This window comes from Nyctereutes procyonoides, unplaced genomic scaffold, assembly GCF_905146905.1.
Source record: "Nyctereutes procyonoides isolate TBG_1078 unplaced genomic scaffold, NYPRO_anot_genome, whole genome shotgun sequence".
Taxonomy (NCBI): Eukaryota; Metazoa; Chordata; class Mammalia; order Carnivora; family Canidae; genus Nyctereutes; species Nyctereutes procyonoides.
In genome coordinates, this window is record NW_026575146.1 from 75,314,368 (window position 1) to 75,341,011 (window position 26,644).

The window sequence follows — 26,644 nt, forward strand, 5'->3', positions numbered from 1 at the left end:
TAAAAAACGTCCATATTTATTTTAAATTTTAAAATGGAATAATTTAGGCCTCATTACTAATCTATAGAATGATAGCAGTATCTGTATATAATTTATAAGTAAATACACATATTCAGGATACTTGCCCAAAGAGCATTTAGCCTTAGGTGCATGATCACAAAAGATAGGCCATCATGGCTTCACCTGCTAGGTAGTACGGCCTCCTGGGGCCCGGTCTCACAGACCATTCTGAGACACCTGCATAGTATCCAACTTAGTGTGGGCTCCAGACTGCTTGGGTTCAGGTCCCTGCTCTGTCACTTCCTAAGCTGTCTGGCCTTGGGCAAATGACTACCATTCTGGCCTCAGTTTGCTCATCTGTAAAATGGAAATATGATCAACCAGTTAATCTGTGTGGAATACTGAGAAGGTGCCTGGCACACCATATGGTGCTGAGTAACGTGCGTTATGATTACCATTTATCCCGCCTGGCAAGTGGGCTACTGGGAGCAGAGAGCTAAAACAATGAGGTAACAGTTACAGGGAGTAGTGGGCCGGGCATCCAGGACCCGGTTCCTAGCCAGAGCTGCAGCTCAGGGCTGAGCTTCTTTCTCCTCCTCTGTAAGATGGGAGTTAAGAGCAGCATGCACCTCACAGGGCTCTCCCAGGAGGCAAGGAGGTCGCACTCTGAAAGAAGGGACATAGTCATCCTGTCCCACCAGGTACAGGGGATTAGAGAAACCAAAGGCTCAAGAGTTAGGAAAAGCTATGGGCGCTGAGGTCCCGCCATAGCGGGACGAAGTCGCCCTCTAGTGGCGGAAGCAACCCCAGCAACCAAATGTCCTGTGGGCTCTTTGTGATCTGACACTGCAAGGGCGAGCAGCGGTTCCTGGGGGGGTCCTACGCACCTTGAAATTGGGGCTCTCCCTCAGGCCCGAGTAACCTGTAAGTGGTAGAACTGGGGTTTTAATCCGGCAGTCCGGCCGCAGCACGTACACTTTCTCCTCTTTACAAAACTGTCCGTGCTCTAAATCAAACCCAAGTTCTTGGGAATCTTGGGCAGGGCAGGTCTTCGACGTCCAGGACCGTGCTGGGCCTCGCAGGGCAGCTTGGCATCCCCGGCCCGCCCACCGAATGCCAGCGGCACCAAAGCAAAGGACCGCTCCCCGAGCATGAGTGTTCTCCAGACCCCAGGAGCGGGGCGCTGGAGCCTCAGCCACTTCCTGCCAAACTCAGGAGCGACGGGTTGGGGTACTCGGGGTTCTCGATGACCCCGGAGCCGAACTTGAGCTCCAGGAAGCGACGGTAGTTGTTAGGCGCCTGCGCCACGAAGCCAGCAAAGGACAAGGGCACGAGAGGCTGCAAGAAGTGCTCGGGGAACTCGACATCCTGCCGGTGGTCCAGCCACGTGTCCTTGGTCATGACCCCGTTGCGGGGGTAGAAAGGCCACAGGTCCACGTGCAGATGGTTGCTCTCGCTGTACTGCACGCGGAAGAAGTCGCCCTCCACGGCCTTCTCCCACACGAAGCCGCGCTCGTCCACCACCGAGCCGGCCTCGGCGCCCCGCAGCTGCTCGCAGTTGCCCACGTCCTCCAGGTAGATCCCCAGGTCCACGTCGTAGTCCCATGGGATGATGTCCCCGTGGCGGGCGGCCCCGAGCAGCGAGCCGCCCTCCAGCCAGTAGCGCACGCCCGCCGCCTCCAGCACGCCCACCACGTAGCGGGCGGTCTCGCGCAGCGCGCGCAGGCAGCACGGGGGCGTCCAGCGCTCCTCGTAGAGGTAGGCCGGCGTGTCGCCCACCACCGTCCCGAAGCAGCGCGGGGTCTCCTTGTTGCACCCGAACCACTCGAGGCGCCCGCCTTCCCCGCTCACCAGGCGGATGCCCAGCGCGCGCAGCAGGGCCGCCCGCCGCGCGCGCCCCTCGCGCTCTGCCTTCCAGCGCGCGTGGGCCGTGGCCAGGGGGGGCTGGCGCGCCGCGCCGAAGGGCAGGTCCAGCAGCTGCACCGCCCAGCCGCGCAGGGCCGTCTGCAGGAAGAGGCCGGTGCCCATCGGCCGGGCTAGGGGCGCCGACAGGTTGAAGAGGTCGCGGGCACGCAGGAGCACCACGGCGTCTCCGTCCAGGGCATCGCAGCGGAGCGCGGAGGGGGCCGGGCCGTAGCGGGCCGTCCACTCCCGCAGGCTGACGTTCAGGGCCAGGCACCGGGCAGGGTTGGCCGAGGCGACGGGGGCGGCCACCAGGCGTGCCCCTCCCGCCCGGAGCACCTCCACCATGCGCTCCAGCTGGCCCGGTGCGTCGGCCCTCGCCCCGTCGGGCACCAGAGCCACGAACTCAGTGGCCACGTAGGTCTCGGGGCGCGAGGCTGCGGCAGGCCGGTCCAGGGCGGGCTGGAGCAGCGCCAGGCGGACGTTGGGAACGCGGGGCAGCGCCAGGGGCGGGTAGGGGAGCGTGTCCGCGGCCACCACCACCGGCTGGGCTGCGTCCTGCTGCAGGAAGGAGTCCACCAGCTCAGGCACCGCGTTGTCAAAGGCCTCGAACTCCCGCACCAGGACGGTGACACGGGGGCCGCCAGCAGCTCCACGGCGGGGACCCCGGGCCCGGGAGTTCCTGGGCTGGTGCTGCAGCCACGAGACATAGAAGAGGACCAGGAGGTTGAGTGTGATGGCGGCTGCCAGGGCAGCCTGGCAGCGGGTGAGACGCATGAGGCCAAAGACCGGCCCTAGCTGGGCTTCCAGGGCATCCTGGGGAGGAGGGGAGAACGAAAGGAGGGGCTGGAGCTGATTGTCAGAAGCCTCCTATCCCCCCACCCTTCCCATCCTCAGCACGGCCCTTCTCTCCCAGCCCTTTCTTTATTTGGTTTCAGCTCTGATTTCCCCTCCTCCAGGAAGCCCTCTCTGACCTCCCATCCATCCACTTCCTCTGGGCCCCCTTCAGCTCCTTGGGTTGTCCCACCCGTAGCCATTTCTTCACGGGGACAAGTCTGTATCCTCCCACTGGGCAGGTCCTGAGCTTTTCTCAACCACCCCTGGGTCCCTAGTTCCACCGAGCACAGAGCCTGGTGCTTGGCAAGGTTTTGTCAAATCTTCTTTCTTGTTCAATTGCACCTAATCTTTATCCTTTTCTTTGTCAACTTCTCATTCATGTTTGGGTTCAGTTATAAACGCCCCACTCCATTCCCAGGTCTCAGTTTGCGCCTTCTGCTCTCCCATTCCCTCCTCCAGGAAGCCCCCCCCACCCCCATCTCTCTCTCCTGTCCCTCTCACACCTTGGCCCTTGCTCCAGGGTCAGGCTGCAGCCTCAGCATAGCCACCAAGCCCCTCCCCCCCCACTGTCCCCTTCTCATTTCCTCAAATCCTGTGCCATCTGGCCATCTCTTTCCTGATGGTCAGCCAGATAGTTTTGGTTTTGCAAGACAGGCTAGAAATGTTTTCTTAAATCACAATTATCCCAATTTTAAATATTGGCCACTAATTAAAACAAATCAAAACAAAACATGGAATGGGTCAAACTTAAACAGAAACAGAAAATGGAATGGTGGTTGTCAGGGGCTGTGGGGAGGGGAAAATGGGAGTTGTTTAATGGGTATAGATTTCCAGTTTTGTAAGATGAAAGACTGTTTGCACGATAATGTTGATACACATAACACTATTGAACTATATACTTAAAAATTAAGATAAGTTTTGGTTTGTATATTTTATCACAACTAAAAAAATTTTTTTCTTTTTTTTCCTTTTAAAGATTTATTTATTTATTTATTCATGACTGAGAGAGAGAGAGAGGCAGAGACACAGGCAGAGGGAGAAGCAGGCTCCACGCAGGGAGCCCGACGCGGGACTCGATCCTGGGTCTCCAGGATCAGGCCCTGGGCCGAAGGTGTCGCTTAAACCACTGAGCCACGTGGGCTGCCCTCTTTTTTTTTTAAAGATTTATTTATTTGAGAGAGTGAGCAAGTGAAAGCAAGGGGAGGGGCAGAGGGAGAGAGAATCTCAAGTAGTCTCCCTGAGGAACATAGAACCCTACCTCCCTACCTTGGAGCCCCTTTGGGGCTTGAGCCCATGACCCTGAGATCACCACCTGAGCTGAAATCAAGAGTCGGATGCTTAACTGACTGAGCCACCCAGACACCCCTATATTTTTTTTTTTTTACTGTGATGAGTACTGGGTGTTATATGTAAATGAGGAATCACTAAATTCTACACTGGAAACCAATTTTACCATGTGTTAACTAACTAGAATTTAAATAAAAACTTGAAATAAAAAAGTACTTTGAATGCTAAGTCCTATCAAATAATAAATTAAAAAAAATTTTTTTTTGATAATAAAAAAATTTTTAAGAGGTGTTGGCAGCCTCTTTTGCTAAGGGGCTTCGGGCCACAGGGCATACTCACCCTTCCTTCATCAGCAGCACTCCTGAGGAACCCCCAGATGGCGCTGTCTCCCTGTCCCCATCACAACTTGAAGCTCTGGCTGGCCTCTAGCATGGGAGGTATGACTAACACTCCCCAGCTCTGAGCAGATACTTAAAAAAACTTTTCCCCATGAAAGATTTCCATAGGTTTCTACTCCTCTTAGAAAGGGGGACAATAGAGACCCAGCTAATCTTCGTACCTCCTAAATACTTCTGACCACAGCACCACCTTCCATCCTGGTCCACCCAGATCCCCATTCTGCCTCCCCTGGTTTCCTGATCAAGTCTGCTCCTCATGGTAGCCAGAGAGTCTTCATAAAGCACAAACCTGACCTCTCCCTCCCTGCTTGGAACCTGACATGGCTACCCAGTACCCTGAGGCAAAAGTTAAATTTCTTACAACCTCCCACAAGGCCTTGGGTGACCTGTCTCCTGTTGGCCCCCCAGTCCAGCTCCATCTCCTGTGACCTGTCAAACTCTGCCTAAACCACCTTGGACTCTTCCTCAAACAGATGTTATTTCTAGGCCTTTGTATATTCTGTTCCTTCTGCTTAGAAGAATCTTTGCCCAAACACCGCTTCTCCCCATGACTTTTTTCTCCCGGAGAACTACTTATGCTTTACCACTCAGCTCTGGTGCCTCCTCCCCCAGGAAGCCCTCCCTGAACCCAAGGCTGGGTCAGAAGTCCTCCATGGGATCTTGAAGCCCCTGGGCTCCCAGTCCCAGCCCTGCCCATTCTGATTGGGCATCATCTGGGGATGGGTCGGTTGGCCTCACTAGACGGTGAGACCTGGGAGGGTAAAGCCAGGGTTCCTGGATCACCTCTATGTTCCTAGCACATGGGTGGGCACTCAAAGTGCACCTGGTGAAAAGCTGATTCCCAAGATCAGGGTTCTCAGAGTCTACAGGGCCTCAGGTTCCTGAAGTCAAACTCTGTACTACAACTCTGGGCCCCGGATCTTCCTGCCTCCTCTTCCCGCTGCCCTTTACCAGGAATGCCCTCCTACCCCTCTTCACCCATCCCAGGCCTGCTTGCCCTTCTCTGACCCAGCTTGGCTGACACTCAAGAATCTGAGTTGCACTTTAAAAGCAACTTCTTAATCTTTGGAATCACCTTCTGGACCTTAGATTGATTCTTCCTTCCTTTACTTCTTCCCTCTCTGTGGAATGTTTATGACATGCCAGGCACTGTTCTTGGCTCTGGGGACTCAACAGTGGACACATAGGACGCAGAGACAGAAAGCAACCCTGACCTCCTATTACTGTGGGGGGAGGGATCTTTGGAACCATAGAATCTTCAGGGCCTTAAAAATTTTAGAATCTTAGAGCTTATGTATACAGAAACATAGGAGGAGACCACTGATGATTCTACAATCTTCTAAAGATTCTAAAGAAACCAGGTGCCTGGATGGCTCAGTTGATTTGACATCTGCCTTCAGCTCAGGTCATGATCCGAGGGTCCTGGGATGGAGTCCTGTGTCAGGTTCCCTACTCAGCGGGGGGGGGGGGGGGGGGGGTTGCTTCTTTCTCTGCCCCTCTCCTGCTTGTGCTCTCAAATAAATAGATAAAAATCCTCAAAAAAAAAAAAAAAGATTCTAAAGAGACCATCTTCCTGCTCTGCCCTCACCCCCCTCCCCCTAGACTGTTCCCCACTCAGCACCCAGAGAGATCCTGTTAAAATTCAAATTAGATCCTGTCCTGCATCTGCTGAAACCCTTCTGTAGCTCATAACCCAAAGGAAAAGCCAAAGTCTTCACCAGGGCCCATAAGGCCCTGCATGATCCCCCACCCTCTCCTGCTGACTTAGCTTCTGCCACACTGGCCACCAAACCCCAGTCTTCAAATACTCCCAGGACACTATGGCCAAAGCGCTGGCTGTTCCCTCTGCCTGGATGCCCACCCCCCCTGCCCCTTCTGTATCTGCAAGTCTCCTCCCTCATGGCCTTCAGGTCTCTGTTCAAGTATCACCTGTCCAGTGAGCCCTTTCTTTGCCCACTTTTTTTTTTCTAAAGATTGTATTTATTTATTCATGAGAGACACATAGAGAGGGGCAGAGACATAGGCAGAGGGAGAAACAGGCTCCCTGCAGGGAGCCCGATGCAGGACTCAATCCCAGGTCCCCAGGATCATGACCTGAGCTAAAGGCAGACACTCAACCACTGAGCCACCCAGGTACCTCTGGCCAGTCTTTTTCAAAATGCATCTCCCTATCACTCACATATTTCCTGTGTCCCATCCCTGCATTTTTCTCTCCAAGTCTTTACTGTGCAAATTTTACTGTTTTGTTCCCTGCTATATACTCAGAGTACACCTCAGTGCCTGGCACATAGCAGATGCTCAATAAATTTGTATGGCACGAATGACTGAATCCAGTTGTTCAGATGGGGAACCTGTGGCTCAGAGACAAAGGATGCAGGGAAAACCCAGGTCTCTATCTCCCACGTTCTGGCTCTCAGCATGTTCTGTCTGGCTGCTTCTGGGCCACGAGGTGCCCAGCAGAACAGAGGACAGAAACTGGGTCCTCAGAGACCAGTGGTTATGATAGCCAGACCAACAGATGAGGGCAGTTTCCACATAAGAAAAAGAAAGGAATCATCTAGTACCCTGACAAGGTTGGACTTGGCTTCCTCAACCACAAGGGCTCGAAATGCCTTTATTGAGGAAAAGTGGATGAAATGATGATTTTGAAGGTCCGAATATTCTATGTGTTTCTGCACCACAATAGGGTGGTAATAGCAACAATTCTAGTTGCTCATAACATGCCAGATCCCTTTAATCTTCAAGTTATTTTTTAAAGTTATTTATTTATTTTTTTAATTCATGAGAGACACAGAGAGAGAGGCAGAGACATAGGCAGAGGGAGAAGTAGGCTCCCCGTGGGGAGCCTGATCCAGGACTTGATCCCAGGATCCTGGGATCACGACCTGAGCCGAAGGTAGAGGGTCAACCACTGAGCCACCTAATTAGGCATCTCTAATCTTCAAGTTCTGATCACTTATTTATTTTTTATTATTTATTTTTTTAAAGATTTTATTTATTTATTCATGAGAGATACGGAGAGAGAGGCAGAGACACAGGCAGAGGGAGAAGCAGGCTCCATGTAGGGAACCTGACATGGGACTCAATCCCAGGCCTCCAGGATCACACCCCGGGCTGAAGGCGGTGCTAAACCGCTGAGCCACCAGGCTGCCCCTGATCACATTTAAAGTTGGGGAAAAACCAGCACAGACAAGTGAAGTCACTCATTCAAAGTCACAAAGCTGGGAAACGGTGGACTCAGGATTTGACCCACAAAGCTGGCCCCCAGTCATGTTTTCAACCAATAAACTCTGCTGTCTTTCCTGGGTCCACTCAGACAGCCCAGCTCACTGTCTACCTTCAGTGAATATTCTGCAGCCCTAACCCGATAGGTGCTTTTCATCAACTCAACCAACAGACAGATATTTCCTAAGTACCCTCTGGGCCAGACCCTGTGTTCTGGGGACAGGGAGAGAGCGAGGCAGTCATTGGGCAGGCCCTCCACAGAGAGGAAGACAAAAACCACAAACACACACCTTACAGATAGGTCAGGAAACCAGAGAGGGATGTGAGAGAGAAAAGGTGGTCCGGGGAGGAGAGGACAGTTAAGCTGAGACTTTGTCTCTGTTCCCCAGAAAACAACATAAGGGGATCCAGATTCACTTGAGGCCTAGGTTCACCTGGCCTGAGTGCTGCTCTAGACTGAGCCTTGGCTGCTCCATCCATGGCATGGGAACACAACAGGCAGAGAAAATGAGTGACATGTGGGGAGGGCAGTTTCCACACCAGTGCTGGTGACACTGAGGAACTTCTTACCTCTGAGGCTGCTGTGGGAGCTCCGGGTGGGTGGTTCCAGCCCAGCTCAGCTGCATTGCTGAGGGAACAAGAATCAGAAAACCCCAAATCAGCCAATTTTGCACAGGAGAGTATGATTTCACCTTACCTACAAAAGTGGCAATGAGAAGGTCAGAGAATCTTTTCTCTTGTCGTTCCATAAGCTCACCCACCATCTGGAGTGTCTCGGGAATGGGTGGGAAGGATGTCGGTTAGCATAACGACCTATAACCATCCCTTTCTTATGAATGTGTCCAGAAAGGTGGGGCTAGAAGTAACCAAAGCTGTTACCATGACAACCACAACCCCTTCCCTAGACATACTCCATCCTGAGACACAATCCTAAAAGGTCCCCTACCTTGGTGAGCTTTGCTCTTAGGGTCTCTGGAAGGGGAGGACTGCCCATGTTACCATAGTAACTAGGGGTTAGTTTTTCTCCATTTCCACCTCCTGGTCCAGGCCCTGTAACCATAGCAACCACTCCTCAGCAGAGCATCTTCTCCTCTAAATAAAAACACCTGGTTGGTTTGGTCCTGGCTCTCTCACGATGAGGAGGGGGATGGTTACCATGGTAATGCCAGCTGGGTGGCTAGGGGGAGGTGTTGGGAAAGAGGTGTTCTTTCAGCAAGTCAGTGTCCTTGGGGCTAGGGTCCTTTCTACCTGAGCGCTAGGTGAGGTTGCCATAGTAACCAAAGAGCCGGTAGGGGTGGAAGGACCACCAGGGACTTAGGTTACCTTAGCAACCTCCTCCTGGTACAGGGACCGGAGAGGTTTGGCGCTCCATTGCCACAAAGGGGGAGGGTTACCATGACTACCGACCTGAGCCAGGAACCAGAGAGGATGGGACCATTGCTGAAACCACCCCTGGTGGTCGCCCTTTCCTTCAGGGGGACAGTGGCAAGGAGAGTGACATTTGGGTCTGGAGGGGGTTGGAACGAAGCCGGAGGAGAGGGGGCGGAAAGCGGCTCTTCCCAAAGTCCTGCTCTCCCCCCGGCGCGACCCTCGCTCTGGGCCTGGGTCTCCTTAGCCCTCCTCGCCGCCCGCGCCTCCGCCCCGCCCCTTCCGCCCCGCCCCTTCCCCCCCCCCCCGCGCGCGCTTCGGGGTCGACCCGGGTGGGCGAGGCGCGTGCCCGGCCTCGTTCCCATCACCGCCCCCCCGACCGGCCCCCGCCGAGCGCGCGCGCGGGCGGGGGGGGGAGGGTGGTACGGCCGCGCAGGCGCGCGAGGCACAGCGGGCGCGCGGGCCGGCCCCGGGGCCTCCATGATGGAGGAGCGAGCGGCCGCCGCGGTCGCCGCCGCCGCTTCCTCCTGCCGCCCGCTCGGCTCTGGCGCGGGCCCCGGCCCGACCGGGGCGGCCCCGGCCTCTGCCCCTGCCCCGGGGCCCGGCCCGGCTGGTAAAGGAGGCGGCGGCGGAGGCAGCCCCGGGCCTACGGCGGGCCCCGAGCCCCTGAGCCTGCCCGGCATCCTGCACTTTATACAGCACGAGTGGGCGCGCTTCGAAGCGGAGAAGGCCCGCTGGGAGGCCGAGCGCGCCGAGCTGCAGGTGAGCGCCGCCCCGGGACCCCCGACCCCCCGCCCGGCCCGGCCCGGCCTCACCCGCCGCCGCCGCCGCCGCCATCTTGGAGCAATGGCCGCCGGGACGGCCGGGGGGGCGGGAGGGGACCGCGACCGGCCCGGAGACTGAGTGAGGGGCCGCCCGAGGGGGGTCCTGAGGGCTCTCGGCGGCTCGAGGCGGGAGCGGGGCCCCACAGGCGGGAGGAACCGACCGGGACCGGCCGAGGGGAGGGGCGCAGGGGACCCGAGCCGGCTGAGCGGGAGTGGGAGTGAGCGGACCGGCACACGCTGCCTGGAGAGGAGCCCAGGACTCAGCGGAGGGTGGTGGGAGGACTCGGGGGGCCTTGTTGGGAGCGAGCAAAAGCCCGAAAGGTGCTGCGGGGCTCCCACCCCGTCCCCGAGCAGGTGAGGGGTTAGAGGTGGAACCTGATGGGCTTTGGGTGGGAGAAAGGGGGCGTCGGGGGGACTTGGGAGCCGCCGAGGGCGACAGTGAGTCGAGTGGGGAGAGGAAGTTAGGGAGCCGGGACGGGGTGCGTTTCGGAGCACTTGTCCCGGATTAGGGGGAACTGGAAGATGGCTGTATGAGCACTTGGGATGAGAGAAGGGCCTCGAGGGGTCCCGGCAGGAAGATGTGTGCCCTCCCCTCTAAGGAAGGAGGAAACTTTGGGGAGCCCTGGCATGTGTGGCTATGGAGTGCAGGCAGGGAGGGGTACCGGGCGAGGAAGCGTAGATAGGGCCAGGACTTGCTCCAGGAGCCTGTATGGAAGGGCTGCAGAGCTGAAACTCCAGTCTGAGGGGTGTGGAGGAGTGCGGGATGGGGGGGAAGGCCTTGAGATGGAGCTGTGTGTAGGATGCCTGGTGGAGAACTCTGGACTGGAGTGCGGTGCTGGCCAACGTGGAGATAAGGGGACCCGGGCTGGAGAACAGGAGGACTCAGTGGGGGATACCTGGAGGATGGCAGGGCAGCATTTTGCAGAGCAGGCAGGCAGTGTTGAAGAAGCATCTCAGGACTCAGAGAGGATGTTTCTGCGGAAGGTTCCCATGGTTTGTGGAGTAGCTTGGGAGAGGAGTGTGCCCTGAGATGAAGTTTATTAGAGCCTGAGGAGTTGGGCTGGATTTCACGACCTTGAGAAGTGTGGGTCTGCTTGCAGAATGGGTCTGCTTGCAGAATGGGTCTGCTTGCAGAGTGTCGGGAGGATGGGGCATCAGAGTTCTGAGGATTTAAAGGGATCCAAGAATGGGCCATGAGGACTCTGAGGGTTCCTGGGCTGGGGTATAATTAGCAGAAACCGGTATCAACTTCTAGCAACCCAGGTTTCCCCTTCTGGTTCACAGCTTCCTGTCTAGTTGATATGGGGGCACCAAATAAAGAACTTAAAAATTTTGTCCAGAGGATGAATGAAGAGACATTCCATAATTCTCCCCCTCCCTCCCCCACCAGGGAGCTTAGCTGTGTGATAGCTGAGGCTTAGCATTGAGGTAGGAGAGGAATCCTTATGCAAGTACCCCTTACTTTTGTGTTCAACTCTGTTCCCAGAGCTCTTTCCCAGCATACATCCAGCTAGATCTCAGTACCTCATTATGGAGACCGGGCAGGTGTCATAGCCCTCACTCAGCAGTAATGACAGCAGCTGTTAATTGAGCACATATGCAGTGCCAGGAACTGTATGAAGCACTTCAGATACATGGTATCATTTAATCCTTCTAGGATGGTGAGTGATCCTATTCCCCCACCCTTGCTTTTTGAGAAAAGAATCAGAAGAGAAAGGGAGGCTCTGAGAGAGATGAGAGAGAGAGACAGTCTGTGATTGCTCTACGATCACAGCCCGTGGGTGGCAGGGCTGCTAGCCCATTCTCCATACCTCTCTGCTGCCCAATACAGATGAGGAAAATGTTCCACAGAAGCCCAGTGGCCTCTTGAGAGTCATCCTAGACAACAGTCATAACTAGACCTGGGATTGAATCTTGGTCTCTGGGACTTTATGCCAGTGTACACTGCAGCACCCACCGTACCACATTCTCATGTTTGAGACTAAAGAAAGAAAAGTTGTGGGGCAGCCCAGGTGGCTCAGTGATTTGGCGCCTGCCTTTGGCCCAGGGTGTAATCCTGGAGACCCAGGATCAAGTCCTGCCTTGGGCTCCCTGCATGGAGCCTGCTTCTCCTTCTACCTCTCTCTCTCTCTGCGTCTGTGAGTAAATAAATAAAATCTTTTTTTTTTTTTTTTTTTTAAGAAAAGTTGTGTGTTTATGTCCTTATCCAGCGGCCCTTGTTGGAGTGTGAGGAACTTGTAGATAGCACCCAGTTAGGCTGTCCCATGTCTAGGCTGCCACATCATGTATTTTGTACTTTTGTTTTCCTTTTGTTCTGTCCCATTAGTGGAAATGCAAAGGTCTCAGAAGTATGTGCATACGTACATATATATGTGTGTATGAAAAGAGAAAGCTCTCTCTCTCACTTTGTCCCTTTCCTGCCCTTTTTTTCCCCTAAGATTTTATTTATTTGTTTGACGGAGAGCATAGGCGGGGGGTGGGGTGGGGTGGGGTGGGGTGGGGTGGGGTGGGGGTGGGGTGGTGGTGGCTGGAGATCCCAGCCTGGGATCATGATTTGAGCTGAAGGCAGATGCTTAACAGATGAGCCGCCCCAGCCCCCCTCCACCTTCCTGCTCTTCTCTGTAACTGTTACTGCTAGAAAAGTAGTTCAGCTCTGTGTGTAAAATATGAGGTCACATATATCATTTTGTGACTTTTTCATATACTATACTTGTTTCTCGTGTCACTTGTTTCTCATGTCTTGGTATTCCTTTCCTATCAGCACAGAGAGCTTTTTTACTGTTCTTGATAACTATGTTTCACCTGCTGTTTGTACCATAGCTCTTTTAGTTGACCCTTGCGGATAGGCTTTCAGCTTCTTTTCTTTTTTTTTTTTTTTTATAATTTTTTTTTAATTTTTATTTATTTATGATAGTCACAGAGAGAGAGAGAGAGAGGCGCAGAGACACAGGCAGAGGGAGAAGCAGGCTCCATGCACCGGGAGCCCGACGTGGGATTCGATCCTGGGTCTCCAGGATCGCGCCCTGGGCCAAAGGCAGGCGCCAAACCGCTGCGCCACCCAGGGATCCCAGGCTTTCAGCTTCTTTCCAGCTTTTCCCCCATCAGAAATGGCTGCAGTGAATATCTTTATATTCCCATGTGGGTATAAAGCAGAATAGGTGGGTGGAATGGTAGAAAGCTATGTTATAAAATGGTGATTGGTTCTGCCACGTTGCCCCACAGTTCCACACACTCCCATCAGCGGCACCTCTTTTTACACGCCTTTGCCCGAACACTTACTACTTACAGAGGTGTGACTTCTCTTGTGAGACCCTTGAAGGCTGGGTCTGTGTCAGACTTTTGTGAGGAACCCTGAATACCTTTTCTCCAAATAGCTGAGTATAGCTCTTCTTGGCACAGGACCAGCTGTGCAGTCAATGCTCCCAGTGAGTGTGTGTGTCGGGGGGATGGTAGAAAAGGCAGCTTCTTGTGAGGTTCTGCCAAGAGGTACCCAGAGATCGGAGCAGGGAGGTGGTATAGATGCCGTCTAACACCAGCAGGACTTTTGTCAGGTGCCGGATCCTGAGAAGCCCGCAGTGTGGTTTCTGCCCTTCGGAGACCTCCAGGCTAACAGAGGAGGCTAGTTTGCACCAGAGGCTGCAGAGAACTGTGCACGCTCGCCCGCACATGGGGTTATTTGACTGTGTGGCTCTGCTCGAAGCACAGTGATCACTTTAAGAAAGCATAAGGGATGCCTGGGTGGCTCAGCGGTTGACCGTCTATCTGCCTTTGGCTCAGGATGTGATCCTGAGATCCAGGATCGAGTCCCATGTCGGGCTCCCTGCAGGGAGCCTGCTTCTCCCTCTGCTTTGTGTCTCTGCCTCTGTGTCTCTCATGAATAAATAAATCAATCTTAAAAAAAAAAAAGAAAGAATAAGATTTTTTTAAACAGAATATAAGTTAAAGTCATAAATATTTCCGATTTTATAGATATGTATGTTACAAATTTAAGGTAAATGAACACGGGACAAGCACAAAAGATCACGTACAAACCCTATAGAGTTTATAGATCTCTGGCGCTTCTGGGGAGGGAAGCTCCCTGAGGACAGGAGGAATGTCTCAGGGGAATCTCAACTGGACATTCATATAGGAGCAGCGATATGGAGATGTGAGCATGGTGGCGGCAGAGAAGGTGTGGAACTGGCCCCTCCCCCACTGCCAGCCTCACTAGCGGCTCTGAGGGATCCAGTGGGGAGTCATCCCTGCCAGGAGCCTCTGGCCCTGGGGCAGGAAGAGTGTAGGAGTTACAGGGATAGGTGGGTCCAGAAGGGAAACAGACAGGACTAGGGGCTGGCACAGAAAGGTCAGCAGCAGGATACAGAGAAGCATCCACTCCTGGGAGGACTGAGATGCTAAGGCTTCTTGGAAAGGCTTTGCAGTGCCGCCTGGCCGGGGAGATGGAACAGCCGCAGGAGAGGCGGCAGCCGTGTCTGTGCACAGTTCTGGGGGTGTGTGTGTTCTAACAGTCTGGCCAGAGGGAGTGGCGATGGGTGGATATGGGGGGTAGAGAACTTCCAGATCCTGGGCTTACCTGCCAGCCCACCATGGCACTACTAGATCAGGCAGTGGGGCTGCTGGCATTTTCGGAGGTAGGAGGAACTGGCCGCCAACACTTCCCCTTCCAGTGGGATTCCACCAAGTTGGTTCACTTCAACCATGTTTCTGGTTCTCTCTTTTCCCTTCTTTGCCAGGGGAGCTGGAAAGGGGACAACAGAGCAGAGTATGCTGAGCCAGGTTCTTGCACCACAATTATTAGGAGAAGGGAGATCGGGGCTTGCGTGGTGATAGCAAGGAGATAAAGGGGCCAGGCTGAACAAGTGTGAGGGCCTGGTATGTTCTTGACTTCCCTTTCTTCTCCACGCAGACGGAGTCACCAGTGTTATCAGTTCTGCTTCCTTATTACCTCAGATCCACCAACCCAGCACTCCTTCCTAGTCTGGGCTACTGTCATTTCTTCTCAGGATTTCTGGGACCGCCTTCTGTGACTGACAGGTCTTTAGCTTTTTGGGCATGCGGTGTCCCCCCGACACCCCAGCCATCAGTTCTCCACAGTATAACTGGAATTGTCTTTGTAGCAGGCACCGATTACGTCTCTCCTTTGCTTAAAACCCTTCTGTGGCTTCCCCTTTGCTCGTAGGACAATTCTCAAACTCTAACCTGACCTGCGGTCCTTTCTCGGGCCTACAATCCTCTCTGCCTTTCCTCACTAACCCTGTTACACGTTCTCATGCCACTGTTCTGGCCTTTTTAGCATTCCTTAAGCCTGCCACACAGCTCTTGTCTCTGTCCTCTGCCAGCAGCACACTCCACTCCCCTGGCCAACTTCTAACAGCCTTCAGGTCTTGGCTGAACTGTGCTTCTTACCTCCAGGAGTGGGTTGGTTGTCCCTCCCATAACATCCTTTGTTCCCTCACCGTGCCTCATCACACCATGTGTTGGTTGTTGATGTCCCTGCCTGTCCTGTGATGTACTGAGAGCTTGGGGGGTGGGGGGGAGCAGGAACCATTCATCTTCTCCATTACGCTGCCAGTGCCTCATGCAGGACCTGGCTGTCACAGGCAGTCACTAGTGCTGGATACTGAATGAACGTAGGCGTTCAGCAGGATGTACCTGTGCTGGCAAGTAGAAGGCTCAATATGGAAGCCCCAGAGGATAGCGAGAACAGTGAGGAGGTGACTTGGGGCTTAGGTTTGGTGGTTGGCTTTTTCTTCCCTACCTCTCTCCCCACCTTCTATTTTTTTTAAAAGATTTTATTTATTTATTCATGAAAGACACAGAGAAGGAGAGAGAGAGAGAGGCAGAGACACGGGCAGAGGGAGAAGCAAGCTCCATATAGGGAGCGTGTCATGGGACTCAATCCCGGGTCTCCAGGATCAGACTCTGGGATGAAGGTGGCACTAAACACTGAGCCACCGGGGCTGCCCCTATTTTTCTTTTTTTTAAGATTTTATTTATTCATGAGAGACATTTAGGGAGAGAGGCAGAGACATAGGCAGAGGGAGAAGCAGGCTCTATGCAAGGATCCCGATGTGGAACTCAGTCCTGGGACTCCGGGATCACGCCATGAGCCGAAGGCAGACGCTCAACCACTGAGCCACCCAGGCATCCCTCTCCTCGCCTTCTAAAGTGACTGGACAGGGCAGATTTGGATGGCTGAGAAGATACCCAAAGGACAGAGATTCAGACTTCCAAGATGATGACCACGTGTGAGTCCACCTGTCTGGTCTTAGGTGTTTATGGATATATGTGTTGATTTAAAGTGTATAGAGAAAAAAGTGTTCAGAAGGGGACGAAGGTCCCATTCCCTCAACAGACAGATGGGGTTTTTTTCCACCCACGCCATACCTGGTGACATATGGTGATCTGTACATTCTTTGTCCCATCCTTTCCTCTGGAACATGTACCTTGTCTTGTTTAGTGCTATATTCCTCTTTCTGCAGCTGTACCTGATACACAGTTGGGGCTCAGTAAAAAATCAGTGCAGTAAACAAATGAGTGCATGATACTTTTGTCTTATATCAATGCACATTTATTCCTTTTTATTTTCTTGAAAGGCAGCCTACATTGCAGTTATACCTGTAGGCTACATCCTCGGAAGTGGACCTGTCAGGACAAAGGGAATGTGCATTTAACATTTTCATAGATGTGGCCAAATTGCCCTCCGGGAAGGATGTGTTGATTTATGACCTCATCAGTGGTATATGAGCATGCCCGTTTCCCTAGTCCTTGGCCAGTGCCAGGCATTAATTAGCACATGCTCAGTTCTCAGCTAACCTAAGGGAGACACCTGGTCCCTGGAAGAGGACCAAGGTGTTAGTAGGCTTGTGGACAGAGCTGTGCTGTAATCCCAAATGCACGGGGCAGGTAGGTCCCCTGGGCCCTTCGAGCCTCAAGGAGAGGGAGAGCAGTGTGGGTGGGCATCTGAGAGACTGCCGAGAACTTACAGTCCTGGAGCTGGGCTTTGAGAATGGGCATGGCCTGGAAAAGGTGTCTGTGGTCAGACCCGGGGCTTCCAGTGGAGTCATTGAAGTTCCCCAACTAGCATGTGATATTTGGGGATTGGCTCCAGGAAGATGCAGCTGCCTGTGGGGCAGGAGGCCTGTAAGCCACAGACATCTCTGCTTGATGGGTCTTGGGTCTTAAAGAACTGGGCCCATTTCATCGTTGTGGAAGAAGAGACAGGGAGAATAAAAATAATAAGAGGTAGGAGCTGGCATTTATTAGCCCTTCTTCTGTGCTAGGCCTCGGACTGAGAAGAACTTAACACATGAGGGGCAGGCACTCTCGTGAGCCCCATTTTCTAGAAGGGGAAATGGAGGCTCAGAGAAGGCTGATGACCTGCCTAAGATCATGCAGCAAGTAAGTGGCCGAGCCCGGCCTGGAGCACAGGCTGTCCCAGCCTGTAACAGTGGAGCACTTGGGGAGAAGCCAGGGTTGAGCCCTGCTCTTAGGGCTTTGGCACAGGACTTCTGGAACATGGTCAGGGGCCAGGATCCTGCCTCGAAGGCCGTTGGCCCAGTGTCTCCAAAAGACCTGTTGACAGACCAGAGCAGACTGGGGCAGCCCATGCCAGCAGATGGTGTGAAGTGGTTGGCAGGGGCCCTGGGTCATATCTGTAGCATGTCTTGCTCACCCTGGGCAGACTCCAGTGGGACGCTTGGTCCCCACGTTGGGGGTTGGGTGGTAAAGCTTTTGCATTGGAGCGGGAGCTGAGCTGAGCCACCCACTCTTGTCCCTAAGCTCCCGAAGTAGCTTCCTACGCCTCCCAGAGACAGATGCTCTGGTAGAAATAGTGAGACACCACCTCCAGCAGCAACCTAGAGGACAGCACCTGCCTTAGGGTGGGGGAGAAGGAGCCTAGGCTCTTCACGCCTACCTCTCCACCTTCATCCCCGATCCGACTTCTCCCCCAAAAGGCAGGGGCCAAGTCACCCCTTCTAATTTCAAGGCTTAAGGACTCCTCCTCAGCTCTTTCATGGTGGGTCACATGGCAGGGGACTCTGGAAACAGATCCAGCATGCCCTGTCACTGCTCCATTGAACCCTGGCTCAGGGTCTTCACGCCTGAAGAAGTGGCTGCTGCATGTCATTGTGGGAATAGGGGCTGGAGCTGATTGTCCTTATGTGAGTGAGGGGCACACCTAAGTGAACCTGAGCCCGGCTGTCCTCCTGTTCCCTTCTGTCCCCCCAGGCTCAGGTGGCCTTCCTCCAGGGAGAAAGGAAAGGGCAAGAGAATCTCAAGACAGACCTGGTACGGCGGATCAAGATGTTGGAATATGCACTGAAACAGGAGAGGTGAGTCCTTTTGAGAAGGTAGGCCTGAGTGGCAGGGTTTGGAGGCTGGCTGCAGTGCCTTCCAGCCTTGGGAGGTTTGCAATCCAGTGTTCTCTTCCCCATTGCCCATCACTGTCGGATTGTAGCAGAGAGGGACAGAACAACACACAGTAGGTGGAGTTCAGGATAAAGGCTAAGGACAATATTTATCATGATGGTGGCTCTCACTGTATGCACATTGCCTCATTGACCCCGTTGAGCTACCTCGTGGGTACAGGTGAGGCTTCCAGAGGGTGAGGATGTCTTCAGGGACCCCTGGAGCTGGGATAGCACCCCAGGCTGCCTGACTCCAAAGAGTGGATTCCTCATAATGCCATGTGTGGTGCCTTTTCCACCAGAACTGCTTCTTCACGGCAGGGGGGGAGGTGACTGCTTCATCGGGACTCGGGGAGGCTCTGGGATCTGGGATCCCTGAGGTGAGTGCTGGCCCTATATACTCCTCTGCGTCTGTCACCTATTAATAATTTGCTCTCTTAGGGCCAAATATCATAAATTGAAGTTTGGAACAGACCTGAACCAAGGGGAGAAGAAACCAGAATTGGCAGAACAAGGTACCCACCCTCATATCTGCCCAACTTGGGCCCCCCCATCCCCCGCAACAGAAGTCAGTGTGATGGAGTTGTGCAGAGTTGGGCCACCTCTTTTTTACTTTGCTCCGCAGGAAGCTGACTTGGCTGGAGGGGGTGCTGGGGAGGATTTGAGCTTCACTCTCAGTTCCCCTCTTCAGGGGCTACTCTGTGGGGCCCTGACTGGGAAGGGAGCTAGATAGTGTGAAGTAGGCCAGTCCTGCCTGCTGTCCCTCTGTGAAATAGATGGACACTTAATGAATCTAATGTTCTTAATGTTCTAAGTTCCTCGGAAGAGGGCTGTGTTCACCACCAGGTTGGTAGGGCAGGTGTTCCAGGTAGAGGGACAGGTGTACAGAAGCATGGCGACATGAAAGAGGGTGGTATGTTAGGAGACAAGGAGTTTCTGAGTGTGACTGGAACAGGTGGGTGGTGCAGTGGAAGTGAGGGGCTGGGCGACCCGTCAAGGCCTTTCAGGGCCAGTTAACAGTAATGTTCTTTACGTCAGACCCCTCCCACCAACAGGAGTCCCACAAAGGCAGGGGTCTTTGTTACTTTTGTAGCCTGGATACCTAGCTGGGTGCTTAGTAGATGCGATGCCTGGTAAGTAGTTGGTGAACAAAATAAACACAATCTCATTTAATTTTCACAATCCCAAGAGCTAAGTGCTGTTAGTATTAACTAGTATTCTCAGAAGAGGAAGCTAAGGCTTAGAGAGGTAAACCAACTTGCTCCAGGTCACACAGCTGGTGAGTGGCAGAGTCCTACTCAAAAGTATAGAGTGTGCTTTGCAGACTTTCTCAGAACTGTGCCAGCTTCCTGTGTGGGAAACTGACATAAGTAGATGGGAGTCTGAAGGTAGTCTGGGAGGTGGTTTAAAGAATCTCAGGAGTCTAGGTAGAGGGTGTGGAGGGGTGCCCTCAGGAAGGGACTTGGTAGGATCTGTGACAGTGACGGATAGTAACTGAAGAGGGTTGGAGGGTGAGGAGGGTGGAGGAGGTGATAGGTACATGGTGCTGCCCTAAGACGGCCTGCCTCCTTTATCTCCATTCTCCAGTCTCCAATGGCCCTGTGGAGTCGGTCACCCTGGAGAACAGCCCGCTGGTGTGGAAGGAGGGGCGGCAGCTTCTCCGACAGTGAGTGTGCAGGACAGGGGGGCTGGGCTGTGTTGGGGAGAAGGACACGTTTGGCTCTGGAGATAAGTCTGAAGACTCCACAGTCCTTCCTGACCCCCCTGGGGGTGGGATGCTGAACTGTCAGGGTTTCTCTTGGCCTGTCTTCTGTGGATGGAGCCCAGCCTGGAGAGGGAGGGAAGACTTGCTAAGAAGGCAGATGTAGGGGGGCCCTACTCCTGGGAAGTGACCCCAGATATCTCTCTCTCTCTTTTTTTTTTTTAAGATTTATTTGAGAGGGAGAGAGCTAGAGCAGGCATGAGTGGCGGGGAGGGGCAGAGGGAGAAGCAGACTCCTCATTGAATAAAGAGCCTGATGCAGGACTTGATCTTAGAACCCTCGGATCATGACTTGAGCTGAGAGCAGATGCTTGACCTACTAAACCACCCAGGTGGGGCAGCCCTGGTGGCTCAGCAGTTTAGCGCTGCCTTCAGCCCAGGGCCTGATCCTGGAAACTCGGGATCAAGTCCTACATCAGGCTCCCTGCATGGAGCCTGCTTCTCCCTCTGCCTGTGTCCTTGTCTACCCCTCCCCCCCCCCGTGTGTCTCTCATGAATAAATAAATAAATAGGGATCCCTGGGTGGCGCAGCGGTTTGGCGCCTGCCTTTGGCCCAGGGCGCGATCCTGGAGACCCGGGATCGAATCCCACATCGGGCTCCCGGTGCATGGAGCCTGCTTCTCCCTCTGCCTGTGTCTCTGCCTCTCTCTCTCTCTCTGTGACTATCATGAATAAATAAAAATTAAAAAAAAAAAATTAAAAATAAATAAATAAATAAATAAAATATAGAAAACAAAAACAAAAACCACCCAGGTGCCTAGAAGTCTCTCACTTAAAAGAAAAAAAAGGGTAGGGCAACCCTCTTGGTCCCCCCCTCCCTTCAGGAGCTCAATAAACTTTGTTGCCCACCAAAAACCAAACCAAACAAAAACAAGTTATGTCAAATTATTTTGTAGTATTAAAGAGATTTGTGTGTTTTAGAAAACTCGAGAAACATAGGGAAACACACACACATAAAAATCACTCATAATTTCACCACTACCCAGGGAGTCTCATGCACCTGTAAGCACTTTGGTGTCTCTGGTGGGGCCCAGTCTGTGTTTCATAAAAGCAAGCACTCCCCTTCTTGGTGTTTTATACTGCATCATGTTTGTTAAGTGTTATGGATTTCCATATAAGTTAGTTAGGTTGCATCATTTTAAGAACCATAAAATTGCCAGCCACAGGGATAACCATCACTTTCCATAGCCAATCATTTCTTGTGCATTTCATCAAAGATGGTTCTGTAGTATGACAAACATCAGGAAGTTACTTGTCCGTATCCCCAATTTCCTCAAGCTGAATGTCTGGAAGCGCCCTGCTAGCTTGCAGTGTGTGCCAGCAGCAATGACAAAACAGTTGTTATAGGCAGCACTTCCGAGGTGCCTGTTATGTGCCTGGCCCTGTGTTGAGTGTTTTCCATTCCCATGTGGCAAACTACTAGTATTCCCCTAACAACAGAAATGCAGGGAGGCCATGTGTTGTCATAAGATGAGGGTAACTGTTAAATGAAATGGAGGGTTTTGTGACCTCAGGCAGTCTGTACCCAGAGCCCAGCGTCTTCACCACCATGCTTCTCTGTGTCTCCTCTGGTGAGGAGGAGGAGGAGGCCTCGGCCACAGGCAGGCACTTGGGATGAGACAGCAGGTGAAGGCAGGTATGCTCCAGCATGTGAGGCACAGGCCCAGGGGTCCCAAAGGGACCAGGGCATGGTAAACATAAAAGGCTTCTGAAGGAGCCTCCAGAGGACCAGATACCCACAGATATGCACAATTGATTTTTTTCTCTATTTGTAGCTTTCAGACCAGTGCCAGCTAGCTTCCATTATTTTAAATTGTGGAAGTAATAAACGCTCATTTGTAGAAGTGAGTGGAGTAAATTGCAAAGGTTGCTTTTAGATCTCTAATCCCTATTCCGAAGGTTGAAGGTCGAAGGTTTCTGCGAGTGCAGTGAGTATGTATCTTTCCAGGCCTCGTGAGGGCACACTTCAAATATATGTTTGCGTATGTCCTGTACTTGTACACGTTAGTGCTTTTTTTTTTTATTTTAACCAACACATGAATTGTGTGGATCGCATAACTTATGATTTTTGTTAAGCCATTTATTATGGCCATCTTGGCCCTCTGCCCCTCCTTTATTTTGTGCCTCTGTGGCCCCATCAGTCATTTGCGGCTACAGTCCCCCATGGTGGGCATGTAGCATGGCCCCTGCGGTCTGGCTGTCCATACAGCATCCCCTCTAGCATCTGTGTGACTGCACTGTGCTGGTACATAAAGGCTTCCCCCGGAAATAGACTTGAAAGTGGAGCAGTAAGGTCAGGTTTATGCTTATTTAAAACACTGGCATGTAGTCTTAAGCTGCTTCTCCAAAAAGCCTGTCCCTGTTTGCATCCGCCCCCATTGAATATAAAGAAGCTGGGGAGGCCTGACCCGCACTGGTTCTGTCTCCCTGTAGGTACCTGGAAGAGGTGGGCTACACGGACACCATCCTGGATATGCGGTCCAAACGCGTGCGCTCCCTACTGGGCCGCTCATTGGAGCTCAACGGGGCTGTGGAGCCCAGTGAAGGGGGCCCCAGGGCCACACCAGGCCCCGGGGGCCTCAGTGGCGGTGAATCCCTGCTGGTGAAACAGATTGAAGAGCAGATCAAGAGGTGAGCCCTTGGTGAGCCCTGACAGGTTCGTTCCTCTGCATCCCCTCCTCCTGGTGAAGGCCAGTGTCAGAAAAGCCAGCAGTGCTGCTGGGTTGCCCTGGTGGCTACTTCCTTCCTGGAGTGTATTGTGGGCTGGTTTGCTCCAGAGCCCTCTCGGGCCCTTCACGAGATCCCTGGATCCTGTTTTGGGTCCCCCTGTGTGTACCCTCTGTGGCCTCGTGTTCTAGCCAATCTGTGCCACAGCTCATCCCCAGCCCAGCTGCCTTCCAGAGGCTCAGGCCTCATGCTGCTTAGCTACTAGAGGCTGACCCTAGGTGGCAAACTGGGGCCTGGCAGGGTGTGAAATGGCCTCCACCCCCCAAGGAGCTTTTCCTTTTTCCAGGTTCCTTGTCTCCTCTGTGGTTACTGGTCAACATAAATAACTTGACAGGTGCTGATGTTCAGCATGCAGAGAAAGGGGGGAAAAAAGAGATGGGGAAAATAGCACGGTTGGGGGAGGGGCACTCTTCATGGAGGTGACATCTGGGCAGAAAACTGCAGGAAATGGGACGGTGAGCTACACAAGGACCAGAAGGAGCATGTTCTAGGCAGAGGGAATGGCGATGATCAGGGTTCCGCTGGGCATGTTCAGGAACCTGTAGCAAGGCCAGTGCGGCTGTAGCAAGTGAGCACATGGGGCTTGTGGTCTGTGGTGAGGCTGAAATCTCAGGAGTCAGATCAAATGGGTCGTAGTGGCCACGATAGGGAATTTGGATTCTACTCTCTGGGTTGTGGGAAGCCCGTGGTTTTGAGCAGGGGTATGACACAATCCAGTGAGCTGGTCGGCTTCGAGGAGAAGCTGTAGGGTAGCGTTAGGGGCAGGAGAGCAGTGAGGAGCCTCCTGTGCCATCCAGGCAAGAGGTGGGGGCTGTGAGCGGCAGGAGTGAGAAGTGGCCAGCCTCTCTCTCCATGGCTTTTCTTTTTAAAGAAATGAACATAGGGGAGAGGACGGAAATGAGGGGGTGGCTATGGGGCTTGGTCCAAGTGATGGGAGCATCATCAACTGCAGTGGGAAGGACAAGGAGTGGAAGGGACATCAGGGGGCTGCAAAGGGTGGGTGGAGTTTGTGGTGCTGGGTTGCCCCCAGGACGGGTGATAGGAGCCAGCCTGGAGCGAGCTGGGTGGGGCTGGACTCCAAACTCACCTCTAGGTCACCAGCATGCAGGTGGGATTTGAAAGCTAGAAGCGACAGCAAAGGAGGCTGAGCTCGTGCAGCCAGTATTGAGGAGGAAACCTGAGTGGTGTCCAACAGCAGAGCACAGACCTGCTTCGTCGCCAGAGGCTGTGCACATGGTGGCTGGGAAGGGAGTGCTGTATCTGGCAACCTGGAGGAGAGATGTGTCCTCCAGGCAGTAACCACATACCTGGGCAGTTGGCAAGAACTCTAGGGCATCGACCTAGCAGCAAGAAAGGAGGATGTTTGCATTTATCCAAACTCTGAATTCCACCCACTTTTCTACCCTGGACTCAGGTTTGGCAGATATCTCCTTTGTTAAAACATATTATCCAGAGTCGTTAGGTAGTCGGCCAGGAGTGGAAACAGGAGGCCATCTGTCAGTCCGAGGGTACAGGCTTATTGGCGGCAAGGCTGGCAATAGGGACACAAACATTTGCACGGTGACCGGTTCCTCTTTCCTGCCGTGTATGTCTGCCACTCGCCTGACCTCGCCTGTGGTTTGCCCGGGCTGTGGGAAAGGGTCTGCTCAGTCAGTGGTGCGACTCTGTCCAACTCTCCTGACTCAGTATGTGCAGGCAGATGTGTGGTGGGGCGGCAGCTCAGAGCTCAGTAGTTGGACTCAGTGCGTGGTCCAAGTGAGGGTGGTCAGGTCTAGGTGAATGAGGGTCAGGTGGAGGCCGGGATTGGAGCCATGTATGTGATCAGAGTCCAAGCTTCTCTGAGGTCACAGTGGGCTCAGTCCCCTTGAGGGCTGGGTCCAGGCTCTGGCCATGGTGATTTGGCACCTTCCTATCCGAGCTCTGTCACCTGGCAGGACTAATGCCCCCTTTGTCCCCCTGTCATGGGCAGGAATGCAGCAGGCAAAGATGGCAAAGAACGCCTGAGTGGTTCGGTGCTGGAGCAGATCCCCTTCCTGCAGAATTGTGAGGACGAGGACAGTGATGAGGACGATGAGCTGGACAGCGTACAGCACAAGAAGCAGCGTGTGAAGGTGCGCTTCCCTCCCCTCCCGCCTCCAGGGGGCCACCTTTGTGGATCAGCTGCAGATAGTGGATCACCTATGGGTGCTCTTGGGACTCCCTTTGTGGCATGGTTTGTGTGTGGCCTGACCCTGTCCTTTCCCAGGGTCCTCATCCCCTCTCCAGCCAAGCCCTGCCTCAGTACTGTGTCACCTACATTCCTCCTGTCTTCTTCCATCTTCCCTTCAGCTTTCACATTCTTTTTGGAGAGACCTGAACTCTCTCCAGACTGGGCCAGCCATGCACTGCCCTCTCACAGCCCTCTCTCTTGGCCTAGCCTCATCGTGGTCGCACAGAGATATTTTTGGCATGGTTGTGGCTCTCTGTCTTCTCCTTCAATAGATTGTGAGCTCTGTCAGGCAGGGACTGCAGGGGTTTCCTTGATCTTCTCTCCCCAGGACCTAGAGTGGATGTGGCAGGGCCCTGGCCCCAGCCTGGGGCCAGGTTGGGGTCCCATGGGGGACTTTGTAGGTGCAAGTGTCCAGTCTGCTCTTGTGTCAGGGCCTAAGCCCAGGGCACTGCCTGCAGGGTAGAGTCCAGGTCTCAACTTGGCTTCACGGTAATGGCTCCCACCCCGTTTAACCCTTGCTCCTCAATTTTCCGAGCCACTGTGCTCCTGCCATTTTAGCAGCCCTAACCTCAGTCAGGGCCTGGGCTCCCCTATCTGATAAACGCCAGTTTGGGCATTTGTGGGTGTAGCTCTGTGCCAACAGCAACGATGCGGAGACAGAGGTCCGGTCCCTGGTGTGGGTGAATGTGTGGCCAGCGGCGTGCCCATGCAGGGGGGCCTCTGTGTGGGCTTCCCATCAGAACCCCTCCCTGCCTCCTACAGCCTCACCTTAGCTAGCACCCCTCCTCCAGGCAGCCCTTTCTGACCTCTTGCCCACCCTTCCTCCCCTTCCCCTGGCAGAGTTGGAGCCATCTGGACCCTGACCGCCCCAGGCCCTCCCTGCCTGCTGTCCCCATGGCTGTACAGGACTAGCTCTGTCTTGGCTGCCACTCTGTCTCCAGTGTCCCCGTTTGGCTCAGCCCAGGGTCCCGCCTGGCGTGGGCTCTCAGGGAGTGCATAGAGCCAGCACACTAGAGCTGTATTACAGGAAAGTCAGGATGGCCCTGAGCCCCTATTGGGATTTTCACTCCTCTCTCAGCTCTTACCGCATCTTCCTCTGGGAAGCCTGCCCGCCCCTCTCTGCTCCTCTTAGCAGAGATCATTGCTGACTGTACTCCCTTAGGACTTCGTGCCTGTCACCACGCTTGTCCCGCAGACCCTCTGGGGTGGCTTATTATGCAGGGGTCTCATGCCTCCACAGCCTGCACTCTCCCCCCTCGCACCTGCGGTGACCAGACTGACTCCAAAGACCTCCGAGACTCCAGGAGTGGCCGCTGGCCTGGCTCTGTGCCTTTGGGCATGTGATTCTGTCTTAGCCATGATGCCAGAGTCCCTGGCTCTGGGTTGTTGAGGATTTAATTAACATAAACTCATGCACACAAAGCCCTTGGCTCCCCTTTGGCTGGCCATACCAAGTGATCAGTGGTGGCAGTATGAGCAGTGCTGTGCCCAGAGGGCAGAACAGAAATAGACAGGCACCCTCTCTTTCGAGACCCTGAGAATGCCTGTTAATGTGGCCATGCTCCTGTGGAGCCCCAGTGCACCCCCCTTGCCTCTCCTGGTGTGCTGCCTAAACCTGTACCCCAGGTCTTCCATAGAGAAGGAAGAGGAGGTCACCCTGACCTGTCCCTATGGCCCTCCCATACAGGTCAGAGGCTG

The 26,644-nt window shown here is 53.7% G+C and overlaps 2 protein-coding genes across 6 annotated transcripts in view; one reads left to right on the forward strand and one right to left on the reverse strand.

Moving 5' to 3' along the window:
* FKRP (fukutin related protein) lies at positions 1 to 10,015 on the reverse strand. The gene is made up of 3 exons (XM_055311023.1): positions 9,833 to 10,015; positions 8,220 to 8,277; positions 1 to 2,718 (listed from the first exon to the last, which is right to left on the reverse strand). The coding sequence occupies exon 3, from the start codon at positions 2,677 to 2,679 to the stop codon at positions 1,192 to 1,194; it is 1,488 nt and encodes a 495-aa protein (XP_055166998.1). The 5' UTR covers positions 2,680 to 2,718; positions 8,220 to 8,277; positions 9,833 to 10,015; the 3' UTR covers positions 1 to 1,191.
* The window catches only part of STRN4 (striatin 4), a 27,360-nt gene continuing 10,194 nt past the window's right edge, over positions 9,479 to 26,644 (forward strand). For 3 of the 5 annotated variants that reach the window (XR_008662556.1, XM_055311018.1, XM_055311020.1), the window contains exons 1-6: positions 9,479 to 9,779; positions 18,071 to 18,174; positions 18,691 to 18,764; positions 19,837 to 19,915; positions 22,444 to 22,641; positions 24,707 to 24,848. Coding sequence is in view for 4 of the 5 variants with exons in the window: in XM_055311018.1 (XP_055166993.1) it covers positions 9,498 to 9,779; positions 18,071 to 18,174; positions 18,691 to 18,764; positions 19,837 to 19,915; positions 22,444 to 22,641; positions 24,707 to 24,848 (879 nt within the window). In the remaining variant the exon portion in view is untranslated. Of the gene's footprint in view, positions 9,780 to 12,791; positions 16,087 to 17,121; positions 17,240 to 18,070; positions 18,175 to 18,690; positions 18,765 to 19,836; positions 19,916 to 22,443; positions 22,642 to 24,706; positions 24,849 to 26,644 lie in introns of those variants that run through there. The other 2 variants (XM_055311022.1, XM_055311021.1) reach the window with 2 other exon arrangements.